The 14,664-nt window shown below is 36.0% G+C and overlaps 2 protein-coding genes across 3 annotated transcripts in view; one reads left to right on the forward strand and one right to left on the reverse strand.

Annotated features, from left to right (window-relative positions):
* The first annotated feature begins 147 nt into the window (after positions 1-147).
* LOC144633211 (noggin-like) overlaps positions 148-14,664 on the forward strand; it is a 34,975-nt gene continuing 20,458 nt past the window's right edge. For both annotated transcript variants that reach the window (XM_078492028.1, XM_078492031.1), the window contains exons 1-2: positions 148-380; positions 12,141-12,312. The gene's annotated coding sequence lies outside the window, so the exon portion shown is untranslated. The remainder of the gene's footprint in view (positions 381-12,140; positions 12,313-14,664) is intronic.
* LOC144633202 (mitochondrial dicarboxylate carrier-like) lies at positions 927-9,103 on the reverse strand. The gene is made up of 13 exons (XM_078492017.1): positions 8,607-9,103; positions 7,644-7,763; positions 6,469-6,535; positions 5,824-5,868; positions 5,516-5,564; positions 4,858-4,902; positions 4,653-4,696; positions 4,445-4,515; positions 4,171-4,214; positions 3,219-3,267; positions 2,544-2,624; positions 2,385-2,441; positions 927-2,211 (listed from the first exon to the last, which is right to left on the reverse strand). The coding sequence occupies exons 1-13, from the start codon at positions 8,739-8,741 to the stop codon at positions 2,110-2,112; spliced, it is 909 nt and encodes a 302-aa protein (XP_078348143.1). The 5' UTR covers positions 8,742-9,103; the 3' UTR covers positions 927-2,109.

A 14,664-nucleotide genomic window follows, 5' to 3' on the forward strand; every position in this document is an offset into this window, starting at 1 on the left:
CGCTAATACGAAGTGAAGTAAAACGAGCGGGAAAATCGCTGGTAAGCGACGCCGAGCGACGCCGGGAAAATGCAGTCAGCCAATCAAAAGCAGTTATTTTCCCGCGCTTTTCTGACGCGCTGAGCGGCAAGCATCCCGGCTGCTCGAGCTGGTGGCCCAAGAAATGAAGTTTGCCTTTCTTTATAAAATTTGCGAGTTTTGAAAAATATTTTTTAGGGGTTTTTGACGCAAGTTGTAATGAAAATGAAAAGATGTGACGTTCAACCGACCACTTAATGTCACTGGAATGGTCCGGGATGCATAATTCATGTTCAGCACCGCTTTGAAGGTCAAAATATCTTCCGACCTACTGGAAACTGCGAAACAATGGAGTTCTTCGGGTGAGCTTAACTTAAATTTACTGTTTAACTTCTTGAAACATTTCTTCTGCTGGAACGGAGCGCATCATGAGATTTTCGAGCGAGAGAGAGAGAGCCAGGCTCGCATTCAACCAAAATTGGAGTTGTATTCCGTTTCTTACGAACGGCATCAGTCAACTTAACAAGCGTAAGCAGTATAAAACGTGCAGTTTTCAGCTGTTTATGCTTTGATTATGCCGCAGTTTTCACGAGTAATATAAAGACGTGTACCAGGCATTTAATAGCGGATCCATAGGTAATAGGGGGAGGGAGGTTCTTTCTTGTGAGCTCCATTGTTAAAACTGTGTGAGGTGACCAAAGTTGGGATAAACCCCTAACAACGAATACATAACCGACAAGGGTGAAGCATTAAGTGTTTGCAGTGAAAACTTTTCGGCAATTCGGGCCTTCATTTTTCCGCCCAAAAGGGGGCTCCGCAACAAAAATTTCTCTACCCCTTCTACCAAAACACCTTTGTTGTAAATACGAGTAAAAGATAAAAGAAACAGAATGAAAGAACACGAGAAATGATCAGCAGGTCCACTTCTTTCTTCTGACATATTTTATTTAACGTTGAATACGGTACGTTTGGATTTTTAAATTGTTATCTGAAAAGATCTACCTTTGTGAAAGTGGGTATGTCTTTAAATACATCCATACGAAAATAATAAAAATCATTAGTCAATATACTCCAATAATTTCATATCCTTGTTTTAGTCAATAATTTAATTATTTTTTATTTAGATAAATTAATTTTCGTCAGTAGTCTCCAAGGCAGCCATTTTTGGCGTCTTGTCGCGTATGCTTTTGCAACAACTGCCAAAAATGCTGTGTGGAACACTACTTACCTTATTATAGGAATATCACGAGGCATTTTAACAACGCGAACAAAATGTTCACGTAATAAACTTAACGCGAATTTAGGAAAAGTTCTGGTCAAATGCTAAAAGTAAAAAAGTAAACATACATAAAATTAACGCGAATTTTTGAAATTCGCGTTAATTACATGTATCGTTAATTTCCTATAATAAGGTATTTGTTAATCCGTGTCAACATTATAGTCTACCTACCATTCATTACTCAAAACAATTCATAAAACCAAAACGACATGTCTTAGCCCACTTCCTTCGCAGTAAGTTCCAATATTTGCTATATAAAATCCAATATAATTTGACTCCTACTCTAGTACAGTCTAATGTTACATCTCTATAGACTATGATATGCGCTAATTACAGCTACTTCATGCAAATTAAAAAAAACATGAGTCTTATAATACCAGCTGAACATAACCTGAGATCATGCCCTCCCTCCCTACTTATCACTTGAACAGGGCTTTCTGCGTGTAACTGTACAGACTACAAGAAGCTAATACAAGAATGAGGTCTGCAGTTAACTGAATAGCAGAAATTAATTTACATGTATTATTATCAATCACTGTAAAATGCTAACAAGATCTAATAAGATACGATTTTCTTTATGATTGTCTCTTGGGAAACCTTCAAAAGGAATGTTAATTTGTAAAATCATTGCCTTTTAATTAGTTTTATCCCATAACTGCACATGGCTTTCGTTAAGTGTCAAAACACTAAAAATAATTAATATATATTTTTATACAACCTGAATTAACTTTTCCTAAATAGACCTAAAAGACTCATCACTTTACACACCATAGTTCAACATCAATATATTATTCTCTGTAAGGCTAACTAAATCACTCGGGTTGCTTTATTGGGAATAACAGTCTGAGTTGCTCCAGGAAGATCCATGTTATAATTGTGTGAGGTGCTAAGCGTACCCAAGCTGGGATAAACCCCTAAAAATAAGAAACACACAATGCTGAAGTATTAGAACAGTAAAATTCTGTACATTAATCAGTACTAACAACAGAGTAGTCAGCAATTGAATGATGTGAATGTGAATGATGTAATGTCGTTAGCGTGATTTACACAACACATTCTGATTCTTAATACAAAGTTAGGTAGTCACCTTGTAAAATCCCATGGGTCCAAGCTTTGCTGTGTGAAGTATGCAATGTGGCACACTCTGCAAAAGACAAATACAAACTTACATGTAGTGCACCTGCAAGTGTAGCTGAAACAGCAGATAGCTTTTACAATGTACATGTCAAAATCACTGTACATGTACCTTATACTGTCCTGGTTTTGCTTCCATAAGTCTTGTCTTCATTACGTCAAAAGGTTGTGTAATGCCTGTGGCAATTGTGCCCTAAATAAACAAAACAAACAAATGGTTAAAGTGAATTTGGCGGGGGGGGGTTTGGGGGGGGTACTCAATTACACAACTATATAAGACCGACATATAAAGGGCCAGTAACTAAAATCATCCAATGAGAATGCTGTACAGTCAGTCAAGTTTCAAGATCATAAAAAAATCATTACTGAATTTACATTATTTTGTTTTTTTGTTTTTTTTTTTTTTTATTAGGATGGCAATATCTTAGAAACTACATTACATGGTAATTTCCAAATTTACTCATGCAGTCATTCTATAAAATTTCATTAATACAACAAAGTTTTTTGCAGTTTTTCATTACACAAACTTATCACTTAAAATTTTGGATATCATGTCAGTGTATTATCTCGTATTGCATTGTACTGTTATAATTGTAATCAGCTAAAAATACTTGGTTTTAATTCGGTTACGCTGTATTATATTATTCCCTGACTGCAGCTTATAATTGTTCGTTATAAAATAATCAATCCTGTTTGGTATAAAACCATATTAAATTATACATATACTTATGAATTGTAACGGTAAAACAAACAACACTGTTCTACAATGTAAGTGAACTAATCTTACCGCTATAAAACTTGCAGTGAAATGTGTAATAATGTTATCTGTGAAAAATCTGCAAATATTAAACAAATTAAGGTAAATTGTAAACTAATCAAAAGGTTAACTTTCCAAGTTACTTTGGTTCTATTATTATTATTTTATTATTATTATTATTATTATTATTATTATTATTATTACTGTATTATTATTCTTATTATTATTATTATCATTATTAGAAATAGTAATTGGACAGAGTGGAGTACAATTCAGGGAGTAATCGGGCGAGTTATTTCGAAATCGGCCGAGCGCGCAGCGCGAGGACGATTTGAAGTTACGAGCACGATTACTCTCTGAATTGTACGACACGAGGTCCAATTACTAATTAATCGTGTCAATAACAAAATTGGAGGTTGGGAAGTCTTTAGGAACCTTTCCTGTAAGAAAAAGTCAAAGGTAAATTCAATTCGTTGCACAAAAAGTTAGAAAACAGCAAGAAAAAACCCATTCAAATGCGCGTGATTGACGCGCGGATGGCGTAGGTGTCCAATTACAGGTATTCAATTTGAAGTTGCTCAAATTGGATACCTGTAATTGGACACCCACGTGATCGCGCGCCGATTACGCGACAAATAGGCGCGCGCAGAACCAATCAAAATCGAGAATTTTGTTATAGATACGATTATTATTATTATTATTAGAGAGAGAGGAGGAGGAGGAGGAGGAGTAGTAGTAGTAGTAGTAGTAGTAGTAGTAGTAGTAGTAGTAGTAGTAGTAGTAGTAGTAGTAGTAGTAGTAGTAGTAGTAGTAGTAGTATCATCATCTTGGGATGTCCAACTAATTTGTAAAGGCCTCATAACACAGCCCAACTGTCACTGATGAGCGCAGGTATCAGATAAACAAGATACAAAGAAAGGCACCCAAAAAAGAACAAGGAGATTTCACAAATATTCATCAATAAAAATTGTTTTGAACTTACCCTGATGCAAGTAACAGCTGCTTAGCTTGGTCATAACAAGCAACCTAATGAACAAACAAAAATTGTTATTTAACAAATACATTTATGCAAACTTGCATTTAAAAAAAATCTCGTAATTATTTTAAAATCGTGAAAAACGCAAAAAAATTGTAAGAACAAGGTAACATGTAATTTGTTGCACAAATTGTCTTTTCGTTGTATTGAATTATGGATAATTAAAAAATGTGGCCCACAGCCCTTCCAAAATGTTGACTTGGAATGCAATAAAACTTACCTGAGCCACTGTCATAAGAAGAGCTCTGGTTGAGGTCATTGTCACACCTTTCATCCACATAGACACACCCTCTGCCAAGAAGAACATACCGGTAGTCAGTAAATATGTGCATTTAAAAATCACATGGATTACACATAATTTTAGCTTCTGCATAGTAACTCTAGTTTGTTTTATATATAGCACAAGTACACATACAAAAGTCATGTACCTTCTGTTGCTACTCTGTAAAGACCATCAAACACATGCTTGTAACTGAAAGAAAACATATTGATACTGTTATATATTGATACTGTTAAACTGTTAAAATTACTATGTACTGTGTGCTAACTCAGTCATTCAAAGTAATGCATTTTGTATTTGTCACAATTTATTGTTTCAAAGCTCAGTTAAAGGAAATTAAAATTGCAACTCACTTTCTCCTCAATGCTAAATCAAGTGTTTTAACATCATTTTGCATCCTGATAAAAAAAATTAAAACAGACAAATTGTAAAAGAATATTCAGCTAATAGGCCTTATAGATGATACCATTTTTGCTCAAAATGTACATGTAAACCAAGCCTTGTTTATGTGAGTTTTTCTAAACCCTCTGCCACCTTTATGCCGTTTTCATGTGAGCATTTTTTTCACCTTTGTTGCTTTGTAAATTTGTTCATGGTGAAATTAGAAAGCCAGGCTTGGTGATGTAAACATACATAAGGGCTTTTCTGTCAGTGTGATCAGAAAACTGCATATAAAGTGGTACATGTACTCTGTTCAAAAAAGGATAATCATCAACAACATATAAAACAAAAATAATAACGATAATGATGATAACGATGACGACTACAGGGAAACAGCCTAAAAGTGCTGCTACAGTGGTGGTGTAACAGCCTTGTGGCACCCTTACGAGATTACAATTCTATTTATATTGTGGGAGAGACTTTCTTGCCCAGATTGGCCTTATTAGCTATCTCCAGACTCACCAAAGAATCTAGATGTCTAAAGTTTGGTCATCTTCGAATACGAAGGACGAACAACATATTGTAAAGTCTGAATGGGGAAGAGAGGGACACCAGGCAGGTTCCTCTTACCTGACATTGACCATATCTGCAGGATTGCCTACAATTCCACCCAAGAAACCTAGCAATGATATCAAAAAGGTAACAAATTTTAAAAAGTACACCACATGTTTTGTACACACTGACAACACCTCGCTAATAAAGCTACAGCTGTATGACAAAAAAGTGCATTGTATACCATGGTTTCTGCAAGTGGTTCAATTTAGACAAATATTATATATAAATAACACAATGAGATGACAAAGATAAAGAAAGACTCAAGTAACATGCTTTTAAATTTAAATTTATAACATGTACAAAATTTGTTTCTGACTACTTACCAGACATTGCTCCTATACCAATTTTTTGGTAAAATGGAAGTGGTTCTGAAAATGAGCAAATGAACAAAAGTTATTGTGAATTAGTAATTCTACCAATAGGTTACCCTCTATATACCTGTACCATTTAAAAAGAAAACACAATAATTTTGTTTCTGTATTTTATTATTCCACACAACATGTTTAGGCACAAAATGTACATTTAAAATTGAGGATTCATTAACTGGTTGGAAGCAATATTATTGGTAATTGTGTGGCAAATCTATTTGATACAATGTAGGCTCGCTATGCAACATTTTGTCATAGTATACACTTAAGTTGGATTCATCAGGTGCATCTGCTTTCTTTTGCCTCACCGGTAGGCAGCAGGCAGACTTTGCTTGACTGCACAGGTATACACCATATTTTGCACTGTTATAATCTAACCAAACCAATGCAAATGTTGTGGTTTAAATTTATCTTTGGTTGAAAATTTTTCAAACCAATTTTGGTTTGTTTCAAATTATGATAATGAATATAAAACAACAAACAATAAAAATCAAACTGGTTTGAAAAAATTTAAACCAAAGATAAATTTAATCCACAACTCAAATGTTTTATTGTACCCACATGTAAGCTGTACCAGCATCTGAAAATTCTTATTCTTACCATCTCCTTTCCTTAATTCTCCAGATACCACTTCATATAGCCCATAACGTGTTGTGGAATACGTAAGCTGAAAAATATACCAAAAACATCATACATGTACTTACACTGTATATGAAATCTGTCAGGCTAATTAATTTTTGTTAATAAAATAATTCTTTGTAAAGCAACATTGAAGTACAAGTTCACAAGGATAATGATTTTATTAGCACAACATCTTAAGAAGGGTTGAGTGTGAAGTCTATAATATGTTAATAGTCATTTTAACCAGGGTTATTTTCTGGCAATGGACTATGCACCGAAAAATTATGTTTGATGGTGAGCTCATGGCAAAATCACATAGAGGATACCCTTCAAATTTGAATCTGCCTGGACTTTCTTTTTCTTTCTTTTTTTTTTTTGCCATTACTAAAACTCAAAAAAATACGATCCATGATGGTGAAAATTGAACAAGAGCCGACTACATACACCCTGCATGACTGGCCATTTTATATGAATATTTACCTTTTAGGTTGCGAAGTTGTATTAATAAACTATCCATCTATCTCTATCTATCTATAAAAGAGATGTATAATCCGTCTGGCTAAACTTGGGCAAGTTTTTTTTTAGAGCGTCTGGTTATGCATCTCAGTGGGACAAATAACAGATTACAGGTATGCCTCAAGATGAGCTGTCTACGTTAGTGCATCTTGAGCAATCCAATTTGGCTGGGTATTTATAAAACCAGGCATCAGACGAATTAGTGTCTGAATGGTTTTGTTTCAGTATAATCATGTCAGTATATCAGAGTATATGTTTTTGTATGTAGTCTCAGTATGCAAGACAGATAATTTGTGATATTGAGGTTCATTATATCGAGGTCCTGTTTCATACATGTACATTTTATTAAAACTTTGGGCAGGGTTGAAGAATGTCGTTCATTATACCAAGGACTTCATTATATACAGGTTTGTTAAATTGAGATTCCACTGTATTTTTTGCATGTGCCCTTATTGGCTGAAAAGCTAAGTAATAATAATGAAGTAACATAATTATGCTCATGTTTGAACAGTTATAGTCATACTGATATTATAAATGTTTTGGAAAGTTTTCTCCCCCCTTTTTTTTTTTTTTTTTTTTTTTTCCAAGAAAATTGGGGGGAAACAATGTTTTTTATTCATGTGACCACATCTACTTACCTGTCTCAAAAGAGATGCTGAAAGTCCATTATAAAGTGCCAGAACACCCTGTGTCCTTACAACATGAACTGCCATGGATGAAAGCCTCTGTGTAACCTGTTGCTGTGTTTGTAAATGAACCTGAAAGAGAAATATAATGAGAAACCAGTTGGTGGGGCTCCAAAAGAAAATGAATGCTTATCCATTCAATGATACATGTTATTTAAAGGCAAAATTGTTGGAAGAACGCTACCATGTAGTAAAGGGCGCCATTTAATATGTTACATTTCAGTGCAGTCACTATGTATACAAATGTTCATGAACATTATAGATCCAAAGAAACAACATTTTAACAAATTTATAGTTTATTAACCCTAGCCCTAAACAAGACCTTTGCAAAATGTGTTCTTGTTGATCTTGATATGTAAACAAAATATACCTCGATCGACTTCCCAGTAGTTTTCGTGTACATAAACTTGGACAAGTTTGCAGACAAAGTTCCACAAAATCACTTTATTTTGAGAAGAGTACCAATTCCTCATTCGACCGCGACAATAAAACAAAACAAAACAAATAATTGCTATGCGAGTCGTTAAAATTTGCTTCAGTTTCTGAAATTTGCATCAGGGATATCAATGAAAAGAGTACTATTTATTTATACATCCAGTTTTAATCAGAAAAGCGAATATTTTTAACGATTTAAAATGCGTCACGCAAGTTTCATTCTTACAAAAGAGACCAGGTGGGATTATGAAATTATTCACAACAAGCTTATGATCAACAAAGGGTTATAAAGGGTCTTATAAAACTAACATTTGAAATAACGCACGCACATTAGACGATCTCTTTTCGTTTACAATTTACCCAAACCTTTTTGTAACCAAACTAAGGCAAGTTCAATGTGTCAAAAATGCTGGCGAAAGCGAACGCAAATGCAACTTCCACGCCTTGCAATTGGAACTGTTTTGAAAATGCAAAAGGTACCTTCAGAAGATCCAACGGATGCGTACAGCAGGCCGCCATAGCAGAAGCAATGCCTCCAAGGTACCATCTGTGTTTTTTGGCTGCTACTTTTACAGCTCCAGATGTGTTGACCCCCTCTTTTACTTGAGTTGACATTTTCTCGTCGAAGAACTAAACGAACTACCTTCGATCAGATTAGACGTTTTCGTAACATCGTCTCGCCGAATCCCTGGAACGTGTGCCTTGTCTCGTTTCAGATAACTGTAGCCTGGTTACTAAGCATCTGGGAAAACTCTTGACGTCACATTTCGCCTTTACGTGCAGTGACTCGACGGAAACAAAGGAAACGGATAAAAACTCAGGAAAACTCTTTTGTCCTATATTGTACGGTGAATAACCTTCTAGTCCTCTCGGCTTCCCGCGACATTTTTTCTCTCTTCCGTTGCCTGGAGAACCTGCTCACATGCACGAACCCAGTGCATTTTTGGACGCTGACTGGTAACATCGTGCACTCCCTATGACCTATACGGGGAGGCTCCGCCCAAAAGGCGTACCTTTTTTACGCTCCAGGTATATAAAAGGGTAAGAATTTTACAAGTTTAGGTATGTAAAAGGGTAGGGAAATCTTTCCTTTAGGTATTTAAAGGGGCCTTTAATAAAAATATTTCGAACAGACGCACCTTGTGGCTGTATCATTTTAATTTAGTAAACGCTACATAAAAATGAGATTAAGACTTCCTGTTTTAGGTATATGTCATGTCATTTAGGTATGTAAAAGGGTACCTTTTTTCAATAAAAGGTATACGAAAGGGGTGCCTTTTCTGTCAAAATGGTATTTAAAAGGGTAAGGGGTTGGACCGAGGGGCGGAGCCTCCCCGTCTCAAACCTTTAAATTACAGAGGACTGTCTCTACCTGGGTCTGTTTGCTCAAAGGATCAATCGAAAAGCGTCTGAGACACTAAATGTTCAATGAAACCAGACGAAATTGGTCATTTTCCCACAGCTGAACCAGATTTGTTAGTTATAATCAAAATACAGCACTGAAGTGCAGCTACCCTGGAGCTGAAAAATTCAGACAAAGACGGAAAAGATCATTGGATCCTGACAGAAATAAATTTTATCCTTCTGGCAGTAGTCGAGGAATAGTTGTAACATGGGGTCTAACATTTTATCGAATTTTTTTTTTTGATAAGAAAGTTCAATTTTATATTGATTCATCCAAACTATCGTATGATACTGTACACTGCACTGTAAAATACGGAACTGAATAAGCCCTGGCCTGGGCTTATATTTTCTTAACGTCCCTTTCAGCTTGGCTTGTTTTCGGGGAGGCCTACTCCTTATTAGAATTTTAAAGGCATATTGGTAAAATAATGACATAAAACAAATAAGGATTTTTGCTTCTGAGATTTGAGAAGCTAATTTTTTTGAAGGGAGTTGCTTATGTTTGGGGTGGAAGGCGGAATTCATCATAGTCATTGGTTGGATGGCACAATTAAGTTCTTGCATAGTTAGTAACTATAGTTCTTGTTATAAATTGTGCACTGATGACATGTGTCCTCCAAGGTCCCTCTTTCGCTGTCGATTAATCTCACCATAACCAACAAGCTTTTCAAAATTGTTCAGATTTTGGAAGCCAAGATAAAGCTGGCACAAGGTTAACTAAAAAAAGAAGGGGCACCTGTGATTCAAACATCCAATGATATTCTAGTAATTCAAGCATCCCTAATTTCAAGGAGTCAATAGTGCTCATAATTTTTTATGTCCAAATGAAGTCCAACTCACAACCAAGAACATAAAATAAACAATGCTGAACTGCATCACTCTAAAAAGAGAAGGGGGGCATGTTCATGGCTATATGTAAAAAAAAAAAAAAAAATTAAAAGGTGAATAAAAAACCCAAACGTTTTCGACTAAAAACTTTCTCAGGGTTGTTGTGTCAGCCGCGTCAGCTCGCATTAAAATGATAAGGGAGTTTGGGGGGGGGGGGGGGGGGGTTAATGTATCAGAATACTCCCGTGGGGAACAAGGATAACGTTTTTATTAGCACAACATCTTAAGAAGGGTTGAGTTCTGTGTGAAGTCTATAATAATAGTTATTTTAACCAGGCTTGTTTTCTGGCAATGGACTATGCACCGAAAATTATGTTTAACTTGGTGAGCCCATGGCAAAATTACATAGACAATATCCCTCAAATTTGCATCTGCCTGGACTTTCTTTTTCTTTTTTTTTTTTTTCCATGATGATGAAATTGAACAAGAGCAGACTACATACACCCTGCATGACTGGCAGTTTAATAAGAGAGATGTATAATCCATCTGGCTAAACTTGGGCAAGTTTTTTAGTGCGTCTGGTTTAATGCATCTCAGTGGGACAGAAAACAGATTATGCCTCAAGATGAACTGTCTACGTTAGTACATCTTGAGCAATCCAATTTGGCTGGGTATTTATAAAACCAGGCATCAGACGAATGTGTCTGAATGGTTTTGTACGAATAACTAAATTGGGTAGCTTTTTGTTTAGGTCTGGCTTTCTTAAAGCGTTAATCAAAGCCTCCAGAATCTTGCGTTTTCTCCAATTGTGTTCAATGCGCTGGTAATTATATTCCACGAGAACGAGCGCTTCTGAAATTGACACAGATGTCTCGCTGGTTCTAGATCTGAGACCTTGTGATGTCTAAATGTTTTTTTTTTTCTCAATCTACACACAGAAATTCCTTTGTGTTTCGCCTACATACTTGGCACCACAGTTACAATAGCGTTCATAAACAACGTGAGATCTATGGACGTTTCTGTCTTTCAAATTTTAAAGGGACTTGTTTTTTCTTTAATATCAGCCAAGTTATTTCAAAGATATAATTGTTCTGGGCGAAATTGTTCAGGTTGTCAGTTACAAATTTGGAACGTACTTGCTTTCTCGTTCAGTTTGTTTTGCAATAGGCTAGCCTCATCGTGATTCGTCGTCTCTTTTCAAAAAGGCTACTAAGGTGGAATTATCCGCTCCTCTTCGTAGACGGTCTTGGAAGGATTTTATCGTGTTGTTTACAAAATTTTGCATGAATAATTTCAGTTCATGATTTTGCGGATACCAATACCGAGCGAGCCTGCACAAAGACTTCAATTATTACGGGGGGCTACTCGACAGCCTGCACAAAGACATTTATAACTTGTTTGTCTTAGTAAATTTGTCTAAGAGCTTGAATTCTTTAAGCTAAGAGCTCTTAGCTCAAAGACTAAAAACAATATTACTTCCCTCGGTGGTCAATGTTTGGGTTCGTCTACTGACCTTGCCTTGGACCTCCATAAGAGTTCCAGTGATTATAGTTTCGTGTTTTGTTAGTTTTGTCTTGGTTATTCACGTAGTAGGTCTGTTTGTATTTGCTTTCTCAAGTTGAAGTGTCTTCAGAAATTTTTCGAATTTTCCAAGGTCAGGCGAGATTTGTAACCGAGTCTACTGTTAAATAAATCTTTAAATTTTTAGTCAGTCGAAGCTCTATTCTTTAGGCTAACCGGAGTGCTCGGACTCTTATCTTGCATCTTATCTTGTTGTGACAGGCACCGAATGTTAAACCAGGAACAACATCGATCTGTCGCTCGCCAGAGGCCGCCATCAACCATTTACGGGAGGAAATTACTGTAGCTACGATATGGTGTCATAGAGACTGGAAATCTGAGAGGCAAGCGGCACATACCCAGCAGCAAGAATTGACCCAGGCAGAAACTTCAGGTAGGGATTAAAATGTACTGATTGACAGATCGATAGCTCTGCGATTTCTGTTGTCTTTCTCGATGCCGGCTTAGTGGCTGAGCTTCAGTTAGTATTAAAGAGGCGATTAGGTACAAAATTAAAAGCCTTCTGAAGTCGAGAAAAATTACATCAATGCTGATTATTTAAAACGCTTTTTGACCAGTCGTTAATTGATAAAATAAGTTCCTAAAATCCTTGTCACAGTTGTTGGGAGTTACAATTTCTTTCTCCCTTCAGCAAAGGGAGATTGGGTTCGTGACAAGGGAGAGTGAAGCGCACTTAAGGTGATTCCACTGAAATAGCCCGTGAAATAGAAGGAGTATTAAAAATTTTCTGAAACTTGGTCCAGGTTACAATTATGTTATGAGCATAAAAAAATGAAATAAAAAATGGGGGTCACCTCGCTAGTTTTTTTGTAAAATGGACGGGCATTATAGTAAATATACGACCCGCTTAGAGGTAGATATTACGGAACCCTAGTAATTCGAATGGGGAACTATTGTTTCTAGAAAAAAATAATTTTTGTATTAAAGTATTAGTCTATTTCAACAAAATAGACTTTGATCTTATATTAAAAACTATTCTTATTGTACAGGAATTAAGAGAACGAAAGAAATTAAAGATTTTGCTTTGTGCGCACGTTAACGGCACTACCTAAAAACGTGTTTTTTACGGCATTAAAATTAAAATATCTCGATGTAGAATTTTAAACTTTTCTTTAAATCGCGTTATATTGTAGACAACCGTATGACATTTAAATTAATGCATTAAAAAGTGGGGGTCCCCGTCTCGTTTAAGAGAAAATGACCATTTTTTCCCCTACCGAGCGTAGGCTGAAGGGAATCTCGTAGTGTTCTGTGTGCGCGCGCGCCGTGCGCGCGCTAAATGACGCGAAAACGATGCGCAGCAAGGATGCGCAATGCAATTCCGTGGAATCACCTTAAACACATGGATACAGTGATGCATGCATTCGTATCCCTGAGCAAAGTGTTTCAGCTTATTGTGACGGAAATTTAAAATTGTACTTATCTGAAGCAGACCCTCCGTTACTGCAACCACCGGGTCAGTCTGATCTACAAACTGAAACAACATAACCACCCATAAGCTGATTGATGTTCGTTTTTAGTCAAAAAGAGATTTTAAATAATGTAAAGAAATTGTTACATCAAGTCAGATTGCTCCCTAGAACGTTTAACCTTACATTACTAGATGTGATCCTCTACTGTAGTTTCCAAGGATTTTGGTAATCCAGATTGTTCAGATTCTTATCATTGTCAGTTGGAACAAAACCACGGAGAAAGCAGAGAAAGGTTAATCTGGTTTTAGAGATGAACTCGTCAGTATTATAAAAATTATCGCTAAAAAAGGCAGATATCCGCTTCCACACCTCCTGAAACCGTTTGTCGAATTTTTAATTCCAAAATCCGGATTTAGATGGGCTATAACGAAATAAACACCACTGTAAAACAGCTGCCTTTGACCTACAAAGTATCAGTAAAAGCCAGAGAAGATACGAGTACAATTTGGTTTTCAAAGTCCAACTCAGTAATTCTGTCGTTATTATGTCTGTTCTCAGTATTTTGTCTGTTCTCAGTATTGACTAGAGACGAAAGAAAATGTATTAATCATCTTCGTCATCCCTGCTGGATTTTGATATTGTTTTGCCCTTCGTATTCCATATTACTTACCGTAAAAGTCCCCGTCTGGAACTTCAATTTTTTTTAATTAGTTGATCTTTTTAAATAAACCTTCTCTCCGTTAAACCGGCCCTACAGTCTTAAAGGTATTTTGTGAAAATGTGCCGTACGAAACAGCACAAAAATATTTAAAGTCCATTTTATTTCTTTTATATGTAACATAACTGAGATATGATTTGAAATAAGCCCCTTCTTTATAAATTTATAAAGCACCTCTCATAAGGTCTTAAAAAGAAATCCCGGGTAGATGATAAATGGAGCTTTTACAGTAGGCTTGACGTATAAACATGTGTATAAAGACTGACTGAGTTGCGATTAACATTATTTCAACTTCCTGCTTTCGTAATTACAATCTTTTTATCCATCTCAATAGAACTTCATTTGATTTGACAACTATCTTATTGTGTACTAAGATGGACCATTTTAAACAATGATAATATTTTTGCTGACGCGAGTGTAGTATAAACGTATTTAATATAATCTTGCGGAAATCTTCACGGCCCGGGCAGTAGATGACCACCCCTAGTCAGTACTGAGACGTATATTTCGCTCTTGACGTAATCTTGCATGCTTAGACAAGTGAAAAAAAACAAAACAAAAAGGCGACTAGGGAAAGGGAGGGCTTTTCGTTCGT

This window comes from Oculina patagonica, chromosome 12 (assembly GCF_052425735.1).
Source record: "Oculina patagonica isolate OP01 chromosome 12, crgOcupat, whole genome shotgun sequence".
NCBI classification, from domain to species: domain Eukaryota; kingdom Metazoa; phylum Cnidaria; class Anthozoa; order Scleractinia; family Oculinidae; genus Oculina; species Oculina patagonica.

What these genes read in the sequence shown, in the direction of transcription:
- LOC144633202 (XM_078492017.1), bottom strand. Translation starts at nt 8,741, where the DNA reads ATGTCAACTCAAGTAAAAGAGGGGGTCAACACATCTGGAGCTGTAAAA. An exon ending in GATTTAGCATTGAGGAGAAA is followed by an intron (nt 4,697 to 4,857) that starts GTGAGTTGCAAT and finishes GTTTTCTTTCAG; the next exon opens with TTACAAGCATGTGTTTGATG. An exon ending in CAGCTGTTACTTGCATCAGG is followed by an intron (nt 3,268 to 4,170) that starts GTAAGTTCAAAA and finishes TAATATTTGCAG; the next exon opens with ATTTTTCACAGATAACATTA.